The sequence below is a fragment of the Equus caballus genome, chromosome 16 (assembly GCF_041296265.1).
Source record: "Equus caballus isolate H_3958 breed thoroughbred chromosome 16, TB-T2T, whole genome shotgun sequence".
In the NCBI taxonomy this organism is placed as follows: domain Eukaryota; kingdom Metazoa; phylum Chordata; class Mammalia; order Perissodactyla; family Equidae; genus Equus; species Equus caballus.
Genome location: NC_091699.1, coordinates 80,747,982 through 80,766,889, shown reverse-complemented (window position 1 = coordinate 80,766,889; position 18,908 = coordinate 80,747,982). Strand labels below are relative to the sequence as shown.

Genomic DNA, 18,908 nt, shown 5'->3' with positions numbered 1-18,908 from the left:
ACCCCTCTACCTAGAATAGTGCCTGCCACCGACTAGGTGCTCAGTAAGTCTTTCTCGAATGGATGGAGGAGCCCAGGAATATCTATTAAAATGCACTCATCAGCCAGATGTAGGAAGCACATGTCCTGTGCCCTCTGATTTTAAATGGGCTCTGAAAGATTCCATGACATGTCCGACATCACGCAGAAGAAAAGAGCAAGAGTAGAGCCAGCACTGGGACCCTGCACGCATCATCCCTGCCTCTCCCCTGAGGCCCAAAGTCAGCACGTCTGCAGGAGAGTACTCCAGAAAGGGGCTGGACTTGAGTCCTCAGAGCCCCTGGGAATTTGCACTTCTGTTTTCTGGCTCCTCCTAAATGCAGCACCCACATGCTGGGGTGAGGAAAGGACAAGAAGATCACTGGGCTGGTGCCAAAGAGGAAGGTGGGGCACAGACACTACTCGCCTGAGCGCCCCGCTGGGGCCGTAGTATCTCTCGTGGCTGTTGGGAGCACACGTGTGGGCTGGATTGCTGCCGCCGCTGCAGAGAGCACAGAGACTGGAATCCGGATCAGACCCAGGCGCACAGCTTTGACTGAAGAATTCATCTGTGCAGAAGACACAGGAGGTCAGCACGTCCTGCCTGTGTTAGCAAGAAAGCCTCAGATTTTGTCCCTAGAATTGCCTGAATGACATAAAGACACATTCGGGTATTTAGTATCATATTATTAGAAACAAGAACCTTAAGGAATAAAGAAAAGGTTGCAGCTGGAGCAAAGAAAAGGGGAATGGGCTGAAGTTGGGACAAGGGTCTGGGAGCTCACAGACTTCCACCCCATCCTGGCACGCGGCAGTGGCGTGGAAGAACAGACATAGATTTAACCCTGAGAGAGCGGACGAAAACGGAAGTCCTGGCTGGTTGAACCTGTCCCATGTTTTCCGACCTCCGCTGCCCCTGCTCTGCTTTACAAGGTCAGCCATCGTGACTCCAAGTCCAAGAAGGCACCTGAGAGGCCCAGCCACCAAGCCCTGTGCTGGGCTCCAGGCAGCACGTGGAGAAAATCGTACAGGCCCCAGCCCCTCCTGGAACCCAAGTCTACCAGGCAACAATCACCAGTGAATTTGTGTTTCCCCCTGTGCTCTGGGGAAAAGAATATGGTTCCACAAGCTGCAGATAAAGGAACCCAGTATAGACCCAGGGGCTCAGGGAGAAGCCTCAAAGTCAAGAGAGGAAGAGTGAATACGAATTACCCAAGTGAAGGACGAAGGGACAAGAGCTTTCCAGAAAAGGAGCAGCATCTGCAAAAGCCTAGGGCAGGGGTTGGGTGTGGGGGGCAAATGCACAGAGAGCTTAATGGGGCTGGACCACCCAGAACAAGAGTGAGTGGGGCAGGGGCGTGGTCCAGACCACCTTTTACATGTTTGTGTAGATTTTTTTCTTTATTCCTAGAGAGTTGGGGAGCTTCTGAAGGGCTGTAGATAATGCAGGACCAGAGGTAGTGGGCAGGATATAGTTAGATCTGCACTTTGTGAATATTGGTCTGGCAATGTGAGGTGCAGGCAGGAGGCTACTGCAGTCATCCAGGGGAGATGAGGGCAGCTGGACTAGAGTAGCACAAAGGGAAGGGAGAGAGGTGGAGCATGAAGAACTCGACCTCACTAGTGATGGATGGGATGTGGAGGATGATGGCTCGGTTTCCTGCTGGGACAAGTGGATGGACTGTAGCTCCTCCACAAAGCTAGGCAGCTCTGGAGCAGGACCAGGCTTGCCAGAGAGGATGCATTCCATCTTGGACAGGTTAAACTTAATATGCGATTGGGATACCCAACCAGATCGTGTCAAATAGGCAGTTCAATAGGTACAGGTCTGGAGGTCAAGGAGAGATCTATGCTAGGGATAAAAACTTGACAGTTATCAACATATAGACATAATATTAATAATAGTGATAGCAGCAAACATTTATCTGGTGCTCGCTATGTGCCTAGCTTTGTACATGTAATATTTGTATGGATGGTAATCGAGGCTGTAGGCATGGAAGTGAGTGCTTGAGGATTGAGTTTAGAGTGGGGAAAAAAGTTGCTTTAAGTAACTCAAACATTCATTAACCAGGTTGGGAAAGGGGGACTTGGTAGGGGTAGGAGAAAAACCAAGCCAGTGTGTTTTCACAAAAACCAGGAGATAGTGTTCCAAGGTGATTTGAAGAAAGAGAGTTCATGGAGAAATGGACTGGAGCACATTCTTCCAGTTGAGCAACACGGAGGTCACCAGTTGCCTTGACCCGAGTTCTTTCTGTGGAATGATGCGGAGAAGCCAGAGGGCGGCGAGTGGAGGAGTGAGTGGGAGGTGAGTGGTTCAGACCATGGTTTTAAGAAATCTTGCAGTAAAGAGGAGGAGAAAGAAGGCAGGAGCTAGAGGAGAATATTGAGAGAGGGAAGATTTTTGAAGGTAGAAGACATTGAGTGTGTGTACATGTTGAAAGAAATTGTTTGGATATACCAGAGGGAGAAGAAGTAACCGAGGGTATGAGGCTCTGGGGAGGGGAGCAAGGCAGGGGCTGACACCCAAGTGCAGGTGGAGGGATCCACTGGTCTGTGGAGAGAGGCCAAGCAGACGCAGCCCTCAGGAGGCCCACGACTTTGGCGGTGGGATGTTGAGGGGGAACAGTTTCAATGGTCTCTTGCAGGTGCAGATGAGATCATCTGCTGAGGAAGTGATAGACGGATGTGGGAGGGAGGTGTGTGGACAGTTAGGTCATTAGGATAATTATTGGGAAGTGTGGGGGTGTGGAGAAGAGAAACAGTGGGGCTGCTCATGACTTCCAGGGGCCTACTGAAGCCAGCAGCTGGAGCATCTCCAGCGGAATGAACTGCCCTGTGACTCTCTCCAGCCATGTTCAGCTGCTCAGGTGCAGAGGGCAAAGAGAACAGGCAATGGGGTTCATGCAGGGCTGGGACTTGTCAGATGGCTGGGGAAGGCAGGGGAGCAGGAGTCTTTTAGGTACTGGCGAGAGTGTTGCTGAAATGACTAGCATAAGAATCTAAGAAAGATGAGGATGCAAGGGAAAGATAAAGGACTTGCTGGTGTAAGATTTTCAATTTTACCAAAGCAGCCAATTCAGTTTATATGGAAAAACAATACACACACACACACACGTGCACACACATACACCCCACTCTTGCTTTGCAACCCCAGGCTTGTTCCCTGAGCCAGTTGTAAGAGATAAAGAATAGGGTATTCCCTGAGATCTGCCCTTTGGGCCAAGCCACTCCCCACAGAAGCAAGGAGGTGAGCAGAAAGGGAAGGACCTGCCCAAGAAGACGCGAAGCTTGCCCGCAATGTGTGTCCAGCCCTTGACACCACCACCCAATTATGCCATTCCTTGCCATTCGTTGAACTGAATTTCTCCCCCTACACAGGCACAGGCCCAAGGAAGGGGCTGCCACACCACCTCCCAGAACACACTTACCAAATTTACAGGACCCAGTTTGGTTGTATATTAAGCCCATGGGGATGTGCCAGCCTGCAGAAGTGCCAACGGCACTGTGGCAGGATTTCTTGCCTCGTAGAGAGTTCCAGGTGAGGTCGGCATCTGATTTCTTAACCACTGCCACGACGTAGTAACCTTGCAACAAAGATTCCAAGATGCAATTTCAACAGCTCCAGGGCCCTCCAAAAATGTATTCTCGAGCTGCTGCGGCTAGCCTCTGCCGGCCACTTTCCCAGGGGAGGGGGAATAGCTTGAAGCCCTCACCTTACTCTAGCAGAGGACCCTCCCAACAACTGCTATTATTAGGTACTGGGCCGAACAGACTGACACTACTGCTCTCCAGATATGTCTACATACATCCATTCACAAATATTGACACACGTACTTCATACTTTTTCAATGGAATCCTGCTATACATTCTTTTCTGCGAGTTGCTTTATTCTTCCTAAGGAATATATTGTGGATACCTTTTGATTCAGTAGAAAAATAGATATGGCTATCTCATTCTATTTATTGGTTGGATCTAAGTTATGTTCCACTGTATGGATTATTTTATAGTTCCCCTCCTGGTGGGCATTTACATTGTGACCCATTTCTCCTTATTACAACCCACTTATCTCTATGTCTTTGTATATATGAGTGTGCACCTGTTACATATTTCTGTTGACTAGAAGTCCAAAAGAAGGAGCTTTCATGACTTCTTTTTTAAAATTGTCTCTCATTTTATAGGTTTACAATCATGTCATTTTCTAATAATGACAATTTAATCTCTTTCTTTCCCCAATATTAAAACAAATCTCTTTTTCTTATCTTACTGCATTCAGTTCCAAAATGATGCTGAATATCTTTGGTGGAAGACAGCCTATTTGTCTAGCTCCTGATTCTAATGGGAACACCATTGATATTTTATCTATTTCTATCCCAATATTATGTAACCGAATTGTACTTATTGAGTAAGGCCTAAACTGCAAAGCTGAATTGATCATAAGATTAGAATCATAAATCTTCAGAATTAGAAGATAATGTGGCTCACCAGCGCCATTCCCCACACACATACACTCTCTTTCTTGCTATTGAGGTTCATGTCTCTATATATTCAAGCCTGGAAAAGTTCAGAGTCAACATGACAGTTGGAAGACTTGCCTCACCAGTCACTTCCTAAATGACCTCAGACAAGTCACTTAGCATCTACGATTGTAAATTTCTCTTCAGTAAAATGGTGACAGTGATACCCACCCCGGAGGGCTATTTAGGGGGATCAGATATGCTAATGTGAGCATCTTGTACATTAGGAACGGGAAGGGGAGTTTACATTGATTGGTTGCCAGCCATGTTGCTAGTGGCAGAAGCAGCACCAGAGCCCCTCTCTGGTTAAGTACAATCTCCTGAGGCCGCAGCAAGCCCATGCCTCCCCAACAGTGCTCTATTACACCATCCCAGTAGCCAAGTACTATTACAGTGTCTTTCTGGAGGTGTAACTATTTCTGCACAAGGGGCATTAATTATTATCATCTGTTTCGTGTGTGTGTGTGTGTGTGAGAGAGAGAGTGGGTGGGTGGGTTCATGGACTTGAGTGTGGCTTTGGGGTTAGAGCCTCTCCATCTCTACTCAGATCTACCCTTCTCCATCACAGTCAGCCCCCCTGAACTGTCTTCCAGGGTCCTTGTTGACCTACGTGTGCATATCACTGCAGTTCCTGGAAATTTCAACCACTCTTGCAGCAGTTGGAGTTCTTTCAGACTTCATGTAATCTATAATCAGAATAGACTTCAGGGCTGATGAAATGCCGGCCCTTAGGGTTGGGGACAAAGTCACAACTCAGAGAAGACTGTTGGCCATGAAAGCAGAGAGGGGAGTAGGACAGCATACCCCAGGGCTTGGGTCCTGCTGCAAACAAAGGGGAGCTGCTGCGGCTTCGCACTCCACAGGGCTTTGTGGAGGGTGGGCAGTGCAGAGCCTCTGACCAGGTGCTAGGCAGTGAACAGAGACGCTGCTTGTACTGTGGTGTGCCAAATGTGCCCAACTCCCCCAGCTCGCCTGGCTCCTAAGAAACTCCAGACCCAAGGGAGCACCTGTTTCCATCTCAGGATCCTCTGTCACAGTGGTTTCCAAATCTTAATGTTGGAGGACTTGTTAAAACACAGGGCAGTGGCCCCATCCTTGGAGTTTCTGACTCAATAGATCCAGGATGGGGCCCAAGAACTTTCATTGCTAAGAAGTTCTCAGGTGATGCTGATGCAGCTGGTCCAGGCACCACACTGGATAGAGAACCACTGTTCTCGCTAATGCCCAAGATTAGGTACTTCAGGGACAGATACAGACCCTCTCTGCCCATGTGGAGACACAGATGGGAGAACCTGTCACCTGGCCTCATACTCTAAAGATGAGTCGACTCCCCTGCTATTCAAATCCAGCTGCTAAAAGCTACAGGATTGATTTCATTGTCCTCCTCCTGTTCATTAGCAGCGTCTATGAATCTCCTTCTCTTGAGAGGCCTCCACTCAGCCCCAGAAATGTCAGGAACGGGCTCCTGCCCCGGTGCTGACCTTCATCCAGAGAAGGGCAGGCAGCATGTGACAAGGACCAGTGTGGTGTGTCAGGAAGGGGACAGGGTTTCCAGGCACGGCGCCGCCTCTTCTCAAGCCCAGGTGCGGCCACATCCTGGCTGTGTGGCCCTGGGCAAGTCACACAGTCCCTGAGCCTCTCTTTCCCCATCTACAAAGCACGGGACAGTGATACCCACATACCAGAGGAGTGCTGAGTAAACGGGAATAGTGCAAGCAGGAGTCTTTGATCTACTATAAAGCACCTACAAATAGTAATTACTATTACAGCTTCATGAAGCTTTGCTCCTTTACAATTAACTGTGGCATCTCCTTTTTGTTTGTTTGTTTGTTTTTTAGAACTCCAGTAACTTTTGTTTATTTCTGAGCCTTTCTTCACCCTCTCCTCAACAATGGGCCTTTATTTTTGAGTCCCAGGGTTACTGATCTGACTCACCTTCCACGGGTGTATGCACACACTTAGACCCAAGCTGCTCATTGCCATCTGTAGGCACTAAAAAAGAAAAATTAAAAAATCAAGGTACATGGCATTAAACTCTCACATTACTCAGTCCAGTGTCATGAGCTTCTCAATCTCAAGAGTCAGGAAATGAGGAGAAACACTAACTAAGCAGTTGGTCATTGGTCATCAACAAGCCAAGATTCTGCCATCCTCCTCTCCCCCGATCTTTGCCATTTGAACATTAAGTTCCATCCCAGAATCTCCCCAACACTCAGGAAGCTACAGAGAAAGGAAATGAGATGCTTGCTGAAAGCAGGGGAGCAGAGACCACTGCAGATCTTGCCAAAGATCTTTCCACATTCACTGTGTGGTTCAAGTCATCCTCACATCCTTCCTTCCCCTCAGAGCTCTGCACTATGGTAAGCAATCATTATGTTCTTGTTATGTTGGAGGGGAAAGAACCAGTCCATGGAGTCAGAAAGACCTGGAAGCAGTCTTTATTCTATCTTGGACACATCATTCAACTTCTCTAAGCCTTAGTTTTTACACCTGTAAAATGGAGATACCACTATTTACTTCACAGAGTTGGTTTGCTTTAAAGGATAACGTAGATGCCTAGCAGATGAGGCGTCTAACAAATGATATGGGTGAAATCCACTTTTCCCCTAGCTTTATTTTTTCAAGTGGATGGATCCTCACCAAAGACCATGACCTTGTGGTCCCACCCCTCAATCTTCCAGTGTAGCCAGAGTGAGTTAATTTCGGTCTAGTAAATTTCACAAAAGGATCCAGGCACTTGTGGCTCAGTCCCTTCTTTCTCTACTGAAGAGAGCGGGGAGAGGCTGGTTTAAATCTTCTCACCTATGACAAAATGCGTTTTCCTCCGCCCTCAGCCATGGGGTAAGCCAAGAGACTTGTTCTCCTGAATTAGTGGGCAACTCTAGTTCACAGGCAATTTGGCAAGCCAGGTGGCCTGCTCTGTACCATGCCCTCCAACATCATTCTTTTAGTAACGAAGTTGTTACTCTGGTCTCTTTCTGCCTAACTCCTATGTCTGTATCTTAATTGGTTCTGACTCTGGGGAAGGGAGATGTTATCTACTAGCTCCCTACATTCCAAAAATAGTTACTATTATCTCAACAATGAACTAAATTATTTCTTCATCTTTCTATGTCCGTGGCCCAGAGTGAATAAACCACTTACTGTAGTTCTCGGCCAGGACAGGCACCAGACCACACTTGCCCGCTGTGTAGATGAATCCTCCATCTAAGCTCATGGCATCAGCTTCTCCTTTCTGAAGTTAAGAAATAAATCAGTAGCACAACAGTGAGGCTGTGATCCTGTCTCACTGACCCTCAGAGGTTTCCATCTTGTTGACTTCATGTCACATGTCCTTGTGATAAACCCAATCATGGATCACCCAAAGCTTCTGCCACATAAACATGGGGTTTGCAAAACTGGACATGCTTTTGGCCCATTGACCCAGGAACAAGAGCCCAACCCATGTCATGCTCCCTGGCCCTCTCTGTGTCCCCTCATGAAACCAATGCTGAGTACTGGACATGTCTCACCACACTTGCTTTGTGACCACTGTCACTCAAAAATCCACATGGCCAGACTCAGGGAACATATTTAATATGCTTCCGTGGAACACGTTTTCTTCCACATGATGGTGTTTAATTCTGTTCCCCTAACCCCATTAGCACTATACTCAGAGCCCCAGCACAGCAAAGATTGTCAATAAATAATTAATTTCTCTAATTAAATAATTTATTAATAATTAACTTGTTATTTTAATCAATGAAATTTTCCAACAACAGAGCAAAATAAGTACACTTACAGTCTTAGATAAGGTCATCGAGACAAAAACACACAGACACACACACACTTTTCACTTAAAACAGTAGTAACTATAGAAGCAAAAACTTATCAAGCCCTTACAATGGACCAGGCCCTTTCTAACCACTTCACAGTGATTACCTCAGGGATTCCTTACAAAATCCAGTAAGGTGGGTACTATAGTTCTCCCCCTTTATACATTAGCAAACTGAAGCAGAGAGAGGTTAAATAATTTGCCTGATAAATAGTCACTAAGACTTAAATTCAGGCAGTTTAATTCCTTAACTTCTGTTTGTAACCACAAAACCACACAGTCTCCAGGATCTGACTACTCCAAAGGACACATCCCTAAAAACTACTTTATATACATTTTTTTCATCCATAAAATGGGTGATAAATATACATCATAGGCTTATTGTGAGGATTAAATGAATTAATGAAAGTTAAGAGCTCATAAACATGCTTGACACACAGTAGGGAACTCCAGAAATACTAGCTGTCATGACTATTAAAGATGAACTCAGAAATATTGATGGTTATAGAACAAAAATCTTCAATCCTAGGCAGGCTCCTAGGCAGGATGCCCCTCAGGGCTCCCTGGACTCCAGAGCTGATCACCAAAGGAGTCTGGGTCTTGGGCAGGCTCTGCGTTTCTACCAAGCCTACCATATTATCTATAATAGCAAAAGATTTGGAAATAATCCAAATATAGACATTTAGAAATTGGTTAAATAAATTGAGGCAGAAATATTTGATGAAATATTATGCAGCCATTAAAATCATATTTTAAGTGAATTCATTACCTAAAAAAGTGCTCACCAACTGTGCTCACGACTTTAATAATAACAATAGCTAACATTTATTGGCTCTTTACTATATGCCAGGCAATGTTACAAGCACTCAAATTCATCTAATCCTTATTATTGACAAATTTAGGAGACTGTATAAATTGCAAGATCTTAATCTTATCGGTTTGTCCCAGAGAGATTTACCAAAATTAGGATCCTCTTTCTTAACAAAGTTTGTATGTCTCCTAAGTTTGTCAGTTTTTCATCCTTTTATTTATAAATTTATTTTTTCTAGTCACAAAAATATTATCTGCTCATAGAGAAATAGAAAGTTAATAACAACACAACTTCATAACTCAGAAAATATGTGGTGATGATCTCCGAGTTATGAAGTTGTGAATGATTTTATTTATTTTTCGTTTCTCCTCCAGCATGTAATTTTTTCTTTTTTTTGAGGAAGATTAGCCCTGAGCTAACTACTGCTAGTCCTCCTCTTTTTGCTGAGGAAGACTGGCCCTGAGCAAACATCCATGCCCATCTTCCTCTACATTATACGTGGGACGCCTACCACAGCATGGCTTTTGCCAAGCGGTGTCATGTCCACACCCGGGATCTGAACTGGCAAACCCTGGGCCGCCAAGAAGCGGAACATGCGAACTTAACCACCGCGCCACCGGGCCGGCCCCCAGCACATAATATTTTTATCACCAGAAAACATATTAAATTCATGACTAAAGGATTGAGAAGGTTGATTTGCCCTCACCATCCAAAGGGGCCCCGACCACCCCCTGGGATGTCACCCCACTTCCTGCAGCTCCTAGGCAGGATGCCCCTCAGGGCTCCCTGGACTCCAGAGCTGATCACCAAAGGAGTCTGGGTCTTGGGCAGGCTCTGCGTTTCTACCAAGCCTGAGCTGGAGGGGCCTGTTGGGTGGAGTAGGGTGGGGCTTTGGAGGGTGGGGGGCAGCACACAACAGATGCATCTCAGCCGCAAGGCTGACAGGAAGGCATCTGGGAAGGGGGCAGAAAGGCCATGTGTCTGTGTGCCTGAGCTCAGCTGTGGAGTGGGGCCCTGCTTACCACGATGGCAGCGATGCAGTCTTCAGTGGTCTCCTCTGTGGTGCACTCTAAGGCGTCACCACTCACAGCACTCCACTCGTCACACTTGGTCCTCTCATGTTGGCCCACTGAGCACCAGAGCACCCTCTGGGGGTCTTCCACAACTGGGATGAGTGAAGAAGAGCCAGGCATCCAAAGGAAGACCCAAGATGGGTCTGGGGGTTTAGTGCCACTGGCTAATGGCTGCCCGATGGAGTCCCTACTGACAGCAGCTGAGTTCTCATATCTCATGCCCACATCACCACTCATTCCTGCCTATCACCCCCAAGAGAAATGGGGAACTCGGTTCTCAGAAAAAGCAGGGAAGGCAGAGCAACTCCCCTCCCTCCTGAACTCACCTGCTCAGGCATCACCACCTCCAGGGAGGCCTCTGAGCACCAGCCCAGCTCAGGGCCTTCAGGGGTTTTCTCTTACAGGATGGGGTTCTCCCACCCAGGAAGCATTCCCAGGTGGTAGTCACGGGCTCTGTTCTGGAAGGGCCTGCTTGCTCTCCCCTTACCCAATGTCTCTGCTCACCACTGTATGCCCAGGCCTAACACAGTGGCTCTTGTAGATACTCAATAACTATTGGCTGATGACTAAATGAATTTTAAAAAAGAAAGAAGGAAGGAAGAAATGAACCATAGGGATCCAGAGGAAGGCAGGAGCTGGATTAAAACCTTCTGAAATTCTATTTCCACTCCTGATGGTGGCAGAGGCCACGTTCCCACTTCAGTTTAGGATGGGCTATATTCCCATTCAAACAGAACTGCCTCAGGGAAACTTGACCCTGGTTAATACAAGGGAGCCAGAACCATCATTACTTCAAGTGTCTGTAATCAGAAGGTCCTGAAAACCCTTTTGTGGTCTCAAAATTCAGGCCTTTTCCCCAGCTCAGCAGAAAATCCCTTCATTAACCCAACGCAGTTGGTAGCGCCCTTGGGCTCCCAGGCCAGTGAAGGTTGGGTGAGGCCTGCAGGCACCAGGAAAGCCTCTATGACCCCCATCCTGTGTGCTGCCCTCCCAGGACCTTGCATACCTCTCCTTAGATGCTGAATGGCAGCTGAATATTCATATCCCAAGTACAGCTTGGCATCCATCTTAGGTGGGACTCTTAAAAACCCAAGGGTGGCGTCTGTAAACAGCAGGTCCTTCCCATAAGGAGAGCCAAAGAGCTGGAATACTAAATTCTCGTCACTTCCAAAAATTTCCTGTTCAAAGGATAAAAGAAACAGTGAAGGAAGGGGGCTGGCATAGAGAAATAAAGGGAAAACAAACCCCACACCAGACAGGAAAAGAGAAAGGGTGAGAAATATGAGCACCTGAGAGTGAAGACAGTGGCCAAGGCCCTCGGCAGTCCCTATGCTCACAGGGGGCCCGAGTCTCTGTCCGAGGAACGCTTTACTCAAACCCCAGCTTGTCCACCTGTGAGTCTCAGGGAAACTGCCAGGGGCTGCCCCCAGGTCTGTAGGATGGGGTACAGGTCACCGTGTGCCAGGCAGCTGCCCCTCTCCAGTGCTATGTTCCCCCAGGGCAGTCCTTGAAGACTGCCTCATTCGTGGCTCTCTGATTGCCCAGAGTGTCTCTAGTGGTCTCTATTCTGGAGCGGCTTGTGATCTGGGACCCTGCCATCAAGCCTGAAGGTCAGGAGTCCTGGGCTTGGCTCCCAGCCCAGACCAGCACTGAAGGATCTCAAGCAGTCCCCTTCGCCTGTGACTCCCACTGACCAGCCCCAAAGCAGTTCCTGGCGGGAGCTGATGGTAACACCTACCCACACACTCTTTCCAGTATCTGTCTGCTTTTTGCTTTTGCAGTGGCTATGCATGAAATGTCACTTGCTGCCTTCTCTGGCAAACCCCCACACTTCCAAGGGGTGCACACAGCTTACTCCCCAGGGCCCAGGAATCTTCCCAGATATAATACCCTGCAAATCAGTCCCTCTGTCCTCTGCAAAGTACACACTCCACATCCCCAAGGCTGTGCCATCTCATCTAGTGATCATTTGTATGTACAATATACTCATTGTATCTTCCACATTCCTTTCTAAGCGACTCAAGGGCAAGTCTTTGTCTAGTTCATCTCTGAATCCCCAGTGCTGAACAGAGAGTGCTGACGGAGATGGGACAGGGTGATGAATGAGGGCTGGCTGGGAGAGACTGCCACCAACGCAGGACAGAGGGAGAATGCTCACGGCCGGGTACCTGCCGCTGAGGGATCACAGGCCAATAGGATAATAATGGAACATTTCGTGGAGGAGGGGCATCTGCACTGCATCCTGAGGATTTCTTTAGAACTGAAAAGAATAAAATGGGACAAGGAAGGTCTTCTGCAAAGAGTCTTTGGCCTTCTGGGTCGATGATGCTAGGCGAGGGTTTTATGGCCTCTGCTGTCTATAACATATACAGCCTAAGTGTCTTGTCAGTGAAGCAGATGATGTGTGCCGTGGGTCCTGCTGTGTCCTACATCCAGAAGGACTTCCAGAGTGGCTAGGACGGTATTAAGGAAAATGCCCCAAATCCAAGCAGGAACCCCTAAGCAGGAGGGGAGTACAGTGGGTGGGGATACCTGGGCCCGGTTAAGAAGCTCCCAGATCAAGTCCTCCTTGCCGTCCACGCTTCGAGCCACAATGGCGTGAGAAGGGACCAGGGCTAGGTGACACTCTTTATATTCCTCCACTGGCTTCCGGACCATGTCCCTGCAGAGCAGCTGATAGTCATCCCTGTTGACCCTGTCTGGCAGGTTCTCTAGGGGAGGAAAGCCCAGATGAGCCGACTGCAGGCCGAGCCATGAGCTCTGGTCCCTGCTCCTCACTGGGTCACCAACTGTCTGACCTTGTTGAAACAACTTTCGAGGCCCAAGATGAAGCCGTTCCTACCTGGGATGCCATGTCAGCAGACGAAAACGTAGACAACGTCTTTTGCCTGTAAGTGCTCCACTTGACCAGAAACACAGTGTATTCCGTCAGCCAATCGCCAGATGCCAAGCCAGCTCTGGGCTCTATACTTATTTCCTTGTTCCTTCTCACCCCAAACAAGGTTGACCACATGACCCCAAACCAATCAGATGTTTTCTGTTTTTCTCTTCCTTGCTCTTTATTCTTCATCCTATGAGAGCTCCCTGCCTTCTGCCCCATTTTGCAGTTAGAATGGAGACTGTCCGCTTCGCGAAGTGTTAAAGTTTGTTTCTATCACCTAAACTGACTTCTTTAATCATTCTTTTTTTTAACAACCTAAAGAGGACTGAAAGGGAATCTTTTCCAAATACGTTTTATACCGATGAGAAACCTGAGGCCTCGGGAGATGACATGACTGGTTCTCACCACAGACAGACAAGGGCTGGGAGGCGTGCTTGGCCCAGGGCCACTCTGACTGCCTCCCATCTCTGTGGCTCTGCTAATGTGAATGGTGACAGAAATGTTTTCCGAGCGCTCACAGCACACCAAAGACTGTGCTGAAGGCTCTCCACACTCTTTTTCGTTTAGGAACATGATTATCCCATTCTAGAGATGAGTAAACTGAGGCTGAGGGAGGTGAGGTAACTCGTCAAAGTCTCAGCTAGTCTGAGGCTGACACGTCGCCATGCTGGGAAAACCCAGGTCCCCCACCAAAGCAGCAACTGCCCTGGATGCAGAGGCTGCTGCGGAAAGGCCGTGGAAGGGTTGAGGGGTGGATGGAGGCCTGGGGGCCCGGCCATGGCACTCTATAGGTACAAGAAGGACCAGAAAACCTTGTGAGGAAAACAGGCTCTTCGGTTCCCCTTGTCTAGGTGTTAGAAGGTGTTCTGGGTTGAACTGTGTTAGCCCCAAAATTCGTATGTTTGAAGTCCTCACCCCCAGTACCTCAAAATGTGACCTTATTTGGAAATAGAGATGTAATTAGTTAAGATGAGGTCCTACTGGAGTAGGGTGGGCCCCAATCCAGCATGACTGGTGTTCTCCAAAAAAGGGGACATTTGGACACAGACAAGACATGCATACAGGGAGAACGTCACGTGAAGAGAAAAACAGAATTTGGGGAGACGCAACTACAAGCCAACGAATGCCAAGATTGCCAGCAAACCACTAGAAGCCAGGAGAAAGGCAGGGAACAGACCCGCCCTCAGAACCTTCAGAAGGAACCAACCTTGCCAACGTCTTGATCTTAGAATTCTAGCCTCTAGAGCTATGAGACAATACAATTCTGTTGCTTAAGCCACCCAGTTTGCGGCACTTTGTTATGACAGCCCTAGAAAACTAATACAGGTCTTTGGGGTTGACAAAAATCTCATATTGAAGGAGTACTATTACGGCGCTTGTGAATGGTTACAATTTTAATTAGATATGTCCTAGAGAAAACACATTTTGAATCCTTATATTAAAAGAAAAAATTTTACGGGCCGGCCCCGTGGCCGAGCGGTTAAGTTCACGCACTCCACTTCGGTGGCCCAGGGTTTCGCTGGTTCAGATCCTGGGTGCGGACATGGCACTGCTCATCAAGCCATGCTGAGGCAGTGTCCCACATGCCACAACTAGAAGGACCCACAACTAAAATATACAACTATGTACTGGGGGGCTTTGGGGAGAAAAAGGAAAAATAAAATCTTTAAAAAAGAAAAAGTTTTAAACGATTTAGTAATGTTTGAATTAAACTAAAAGAATCAATATGATCTAATATCTTCAGAAAGAAAGAACTTTTCTACCTCAGTCACCCAAGGGCCCAGTGGTGGCAGCAGCGGCCCAGCCACACTCATTTTCACCCCCAAAAGCCCAGCGGATGGTCCCTCGTAAACTTCTACTTAAGAGGCAGTGAGGGCTCTTGTAGAAGAGCAGACGAGTGGCCTTCAGCAAAGGTCAGTCAGCATGGCCTGGGACGACCTGTGGCTCTGGGAAAGTGAGGATGTTTTCAAATACTTCAGGGTGAGTGTTAGAAGAGGCTGCCCACTGGAATGGCTCAGGTACCGCGAGCAACGAGAAGAAAGAACAATTATTTGGAACAATTTGATTCTGAAAGATGAAACCCAGAGATAACCCCACTAATTAAAATTACTGATAATAAAACAGGCATCAGTTGCCAAAATGCTAATGAACTGGGTCATTGTGTAATAATGAGGAGACAGAGGACTGTGAAAGGCCGAACACGGGAACAGAGGACACTAAACTTCTATTTCATGTTAGAGGGAAACGCTAGGTTGGGAGGAACTAGGCCCATGTAAAAAGTGAGGACTCAAAATTCTCATGGAGGTAGCAGACATTTGTTTTAAAAGTGAACTTAGCATAGTGAATACACATTTGGTTTTAAACATCTAGAGTGCTACAAGTGTGGTCTGTATCTGACAGAAATTTAATTGGTTATAAAAACCCAGACTCTGTAACCTCAACTTGTCTGAAAGACTACTTTGTTTGCTTCTGGTAAATTGCCCAAAATTCTGGAAAGTTTCTTTGGGTTTTTTTTTTTAATATAGAAATAGAGAAGAAATACTTTTTTGCCCATGGTAATGATGCTGTTGCAACAGATTTAATTGTAGATGTGCTAATAAGTTTTGAAATCATTAAAATAATTTGCGTGTTTGAAGAATTTAGGAGCCATTTATAATGAAGTGTTCAGGAGTATGTGATTAAATTTGAAATTGATATTTCGGTGACAAGAGAATTTGATTATTAAAACTTGTGTTGTCTTACTAGCTGGTAAGTATGGTTTAAATGTTCAGAAAATTTGTTTAGTAGATTTATAGACTGAATAATTTGAGCACTAAACAAAGTACAAAAAAACAGAAATTTTTTTATACAAAAATTCTCCTGTTTCATTAAAGATCTTGTCACCCATCTCTAGACGGAAGGAAACTTTCAGGCAGGAACCAGTTCCCCGGGCCAGGCTGTGGCCCACATGATTCTTCCTCCATCCAGAACTCACCAAACACGGTCGTATGCCTCACGAAGGCCACATCCCCCGCACCGTCCTGCAGACACCTGAGGGACAGGACAGCTGTGGTCAGGCCACCGTCTGTGACTCGGGCTTCTCCCTCCCCCATGCAGCCCTCTGAGGCTCTGCCGGGACCACTGGCTCACAGGGCTTTGCCCACAGTTTCCTGGGCTTCTGACTGTCCCCACAGAGGCGATGGCCCTGTGTGAGGGGCTGTGAATCCCCACAGCCAAGCCCAGGTCGGAAGCAGGCAGGAGCCCCGTGAGCCACAGCCCAGGCCACTCTGGGGAGGGACCGTCACCTTCCTCTTCCAAGCCATCCTATAGCAACAGATTTTTTTTTTAAGTAAAAGTTTAAAGTCTTTTACATGGAGGATAAAAACTCTGGATCATCTTGGATTCCTAGCCAATTTCGCTCCAGTTTTTAGTGGTAGCCATTTCTCTTACAGGCATGGAGTATGGAGAGGTGCCCTCATGGGGCTGAGAGGGAGCCAGGAAGAGGCAGGCACATGTCCCTGACACGGGGAGATGCTCAGGCAGAAAGAAGCAGGCCGGGAGGTCCTGGCCTTTGGCCCGGCCAGGAGCCCAAGCCTGTGTCTGTGGATCCCAGAGTCCCAAAGACAGGTCTGTCCCCTCAGCCCTCCCTGGTCCAGGAGGGCAACACAGGCAGATCTCAGACTCTGGGGAGACAGGAGGGGCTCCCACACAGAAGATTGCTCCTCAGGATGGTTAGGAGTGAGGGTGGGTCGTGGGAAGCACTCAGGACGGGGGTTTCACACTGATGCTCTAGGTGGATGGGGCGGGCCCTGTCTACTCCGTGTGCCTTAGTTTCCCCATCCTTAGTGTGAGAGGGAGGAGCAGAGGGGTCTCACTCACTTGAAGGCTCCTGAATAGCCGAAGTACGGTTCTTGGGAGGAACAGGCACACTTGTCTGTCCCTTTCCCCGCACACAGTTGACACAGGCTGGGGAACTCCTTCCCATCCACACAGGGGACGCAGCTGCTGGAGAAGAACTTGGCCACTGCTGCTCAACACAGACACACAGACCTCAGGGCATGAGCTGGCCGGGGCCTCTGGGTTGTGCATGCGTGTGAGTGAGCGGCCCTATGTGAGAGCCCATGAGTCTGCTGCACACACTTCCCGGGACTGTCCTGAAGAAGTGAGTAGTCATGGGCCGGCCAGGTGCAGCCTGCCTGAGGTGGCTGACAGTGCGGGTGCCCAAGGGAGTAGATGACCGGGGTCCCTGTGCATTCAGACATCACATTCAGAACATGGGCCAAGGGCTCCAGCCCGTGAGACACTTCCCTGCCTCTCCACTGCAGGGCACAAGAGCTGCTGACCTACACTGAGCCAAGTTGCATCCTAGCGCCCCTCATCTTGTTAACTAAAAACACAGAGGCTCTAGGGGGGCCGGGCAGAACTCTAACCACGACAGGAACCCTTGACAGCGCCCTTTACCTCAGGACATGGTCCCACCCACCCTTCTCCCCTTCTGTGATCAAGGGGCTGTGGTGGCTCATGGGGATCCCTCTTCCGGGAACCCACAGGAGTGGGTTGGGATAACTTGCCTAGTGGGGGAGTGGGGGCATCTCAACAGCCACCTCACAACCGCCCAGACAGACATCCAGCAGAGTCTGACACTGAGGCAAGTGGGAACCCCAAGAGAGGGCAAACATAGGCAGAGCTGTGGCCCAGGCTCAGCACTCCATTTGATCCCAGCAGCCCCTTGTCCCTGTTACGGAAGAAACATGCATGTTCCAGAGCTGGCTGGACTCAGAAAGACGCACTTTTGCAGAGCACAGACAGATCTGGCCTTCACCTTTCAAGGGCTGAAAGGGCACCTGGGCTCACCTTGGGTCATCACAACCAACAAGAAGACTGGAGTACACAAAAACTCATGGCTCCGTCCACTCAGCCCCCCTTGCCTTTGTCCCAAGTCCCCACCTAAGGCACGTTCACCTGATAGTGATCGTATGGCCCCAATACAATCCGTATGGGTGACTGGAGTCGGAGCCCTGCCTGCAGGCACACAGCCCCAGCCAGCTTACCTTCTTGGAAGGGGTCAGAGGGAAGAAGCAACCCAATAGGGATGTTCCACCCAGCAGACCTGCCAAGGCCCGTGTGGCAGGACTTCTTGCCTTGGAGCTGGTTCAGCTGGAAGTCGCTGGCCTTCTTCACCAGGGCTACGACATAATGGTGGGTTTGTGGATCTGCAAAGGAGCAGAGAAAAAGAAAGGCCAAAGGAAGATGCCACATCGTCGCTACTAACCTCCCGGAGTGTGCAATGGGGAACTTGAGGGGATCCTAGGACCTGCACCAACCCCTGGTAAGCAGGCAGAAAAGGAAAGGAAAAAAGCCTTTGATTGACAGGAGAAAGAAAACTGTCCCTTTGCAAGTCAATAAACACTAGCTCCTTTTCTGCTGGCCCCTCCAAGCCGTTGGAGACATGAGCCAGTATGGGGGGGAGGGCACCAGCTTTCCAGGGCCTGCAGAGTGCTCTCAGAGAGAGCTTCAGCTCCTAGTCCTTGTGATGTTACTGTTTCTCCCAAAGGGCTTCTCTCCACTCTCTGCTTCTCTGTCTGCAGCCCAGACACAAAGGTGAAGATGTGAGAGGAAAGACGCAGGATTTTGCCAGGACCCTGCAAGTTGGAGTCAAATTGAGGCAGACTGTGCTCACGCACACACCGATGACACTAATGGATAAGTATGGGGAGGAGGCAAAGCCCCACTCTTCGACTGTCTCCAAACCTCTCCTCACTACAGACACAGGCCCGTGTTCTGTAGCACCTGCAGGGGACTGAGCACAGGGAAGAGGC

General features: G+C 48.5%; 1 protein-coding gene across 1 annotated transcript in view; it reads right to left on the bottom strand.

Annotated features, from left to right (window-relative positions):
• The window catches only part of INHCA (inhibitor of carbonic anhydrase), a 38,987-nt gene that overhangs the window by 9,046 nt on the left and 11,033 nt on the right, over positions 1 to 18,908 (bottom strand). Inside the window, exons 4-13 of the mRNA XM_023620954.2 lie at positions 18,141 to 18,302; positions 16,969 to 17,116; positions 16,085 to 16,140; positions 12,762 to 12,940; positions 11,236 to 11,407; positions 10,179 to 10,321; positions 7,676 to 7,766; positions 6,467 to 6,523; positions 3,446 to 3,601; positions 445 to 586 (exon numbers count right to left, since the gene is read on the bottom strand). Coding sequence (XP_023476722.2) covers positions 445 to 586; positions 3,446 to 3,601; positions 6,467 to 6,523; positions 7,676 to 7,766; positions 10,179 to 10,321; positions 11,236 to 11,407; positions 12,762 to 12,940; positions 16,085 to 16,140; positions 16,969 to 17,116; positions 18,141 to 18,302 — 1,306 coding nt within the window. The remainder of the gene's footprint in view (positions 1 to 444; positions 587 to 3,445; positions 3,602 to 6,466; positions 6,524 to 7,675; positions 7,767 to 10,178; positions 10,322 to 11,235; positions 11,408 to 12,761; positions 12,941 to 16,084; positions 16,141 to 16,968; positions 17,117 to 18,140; positions 18,303 to 18,908) is intronic.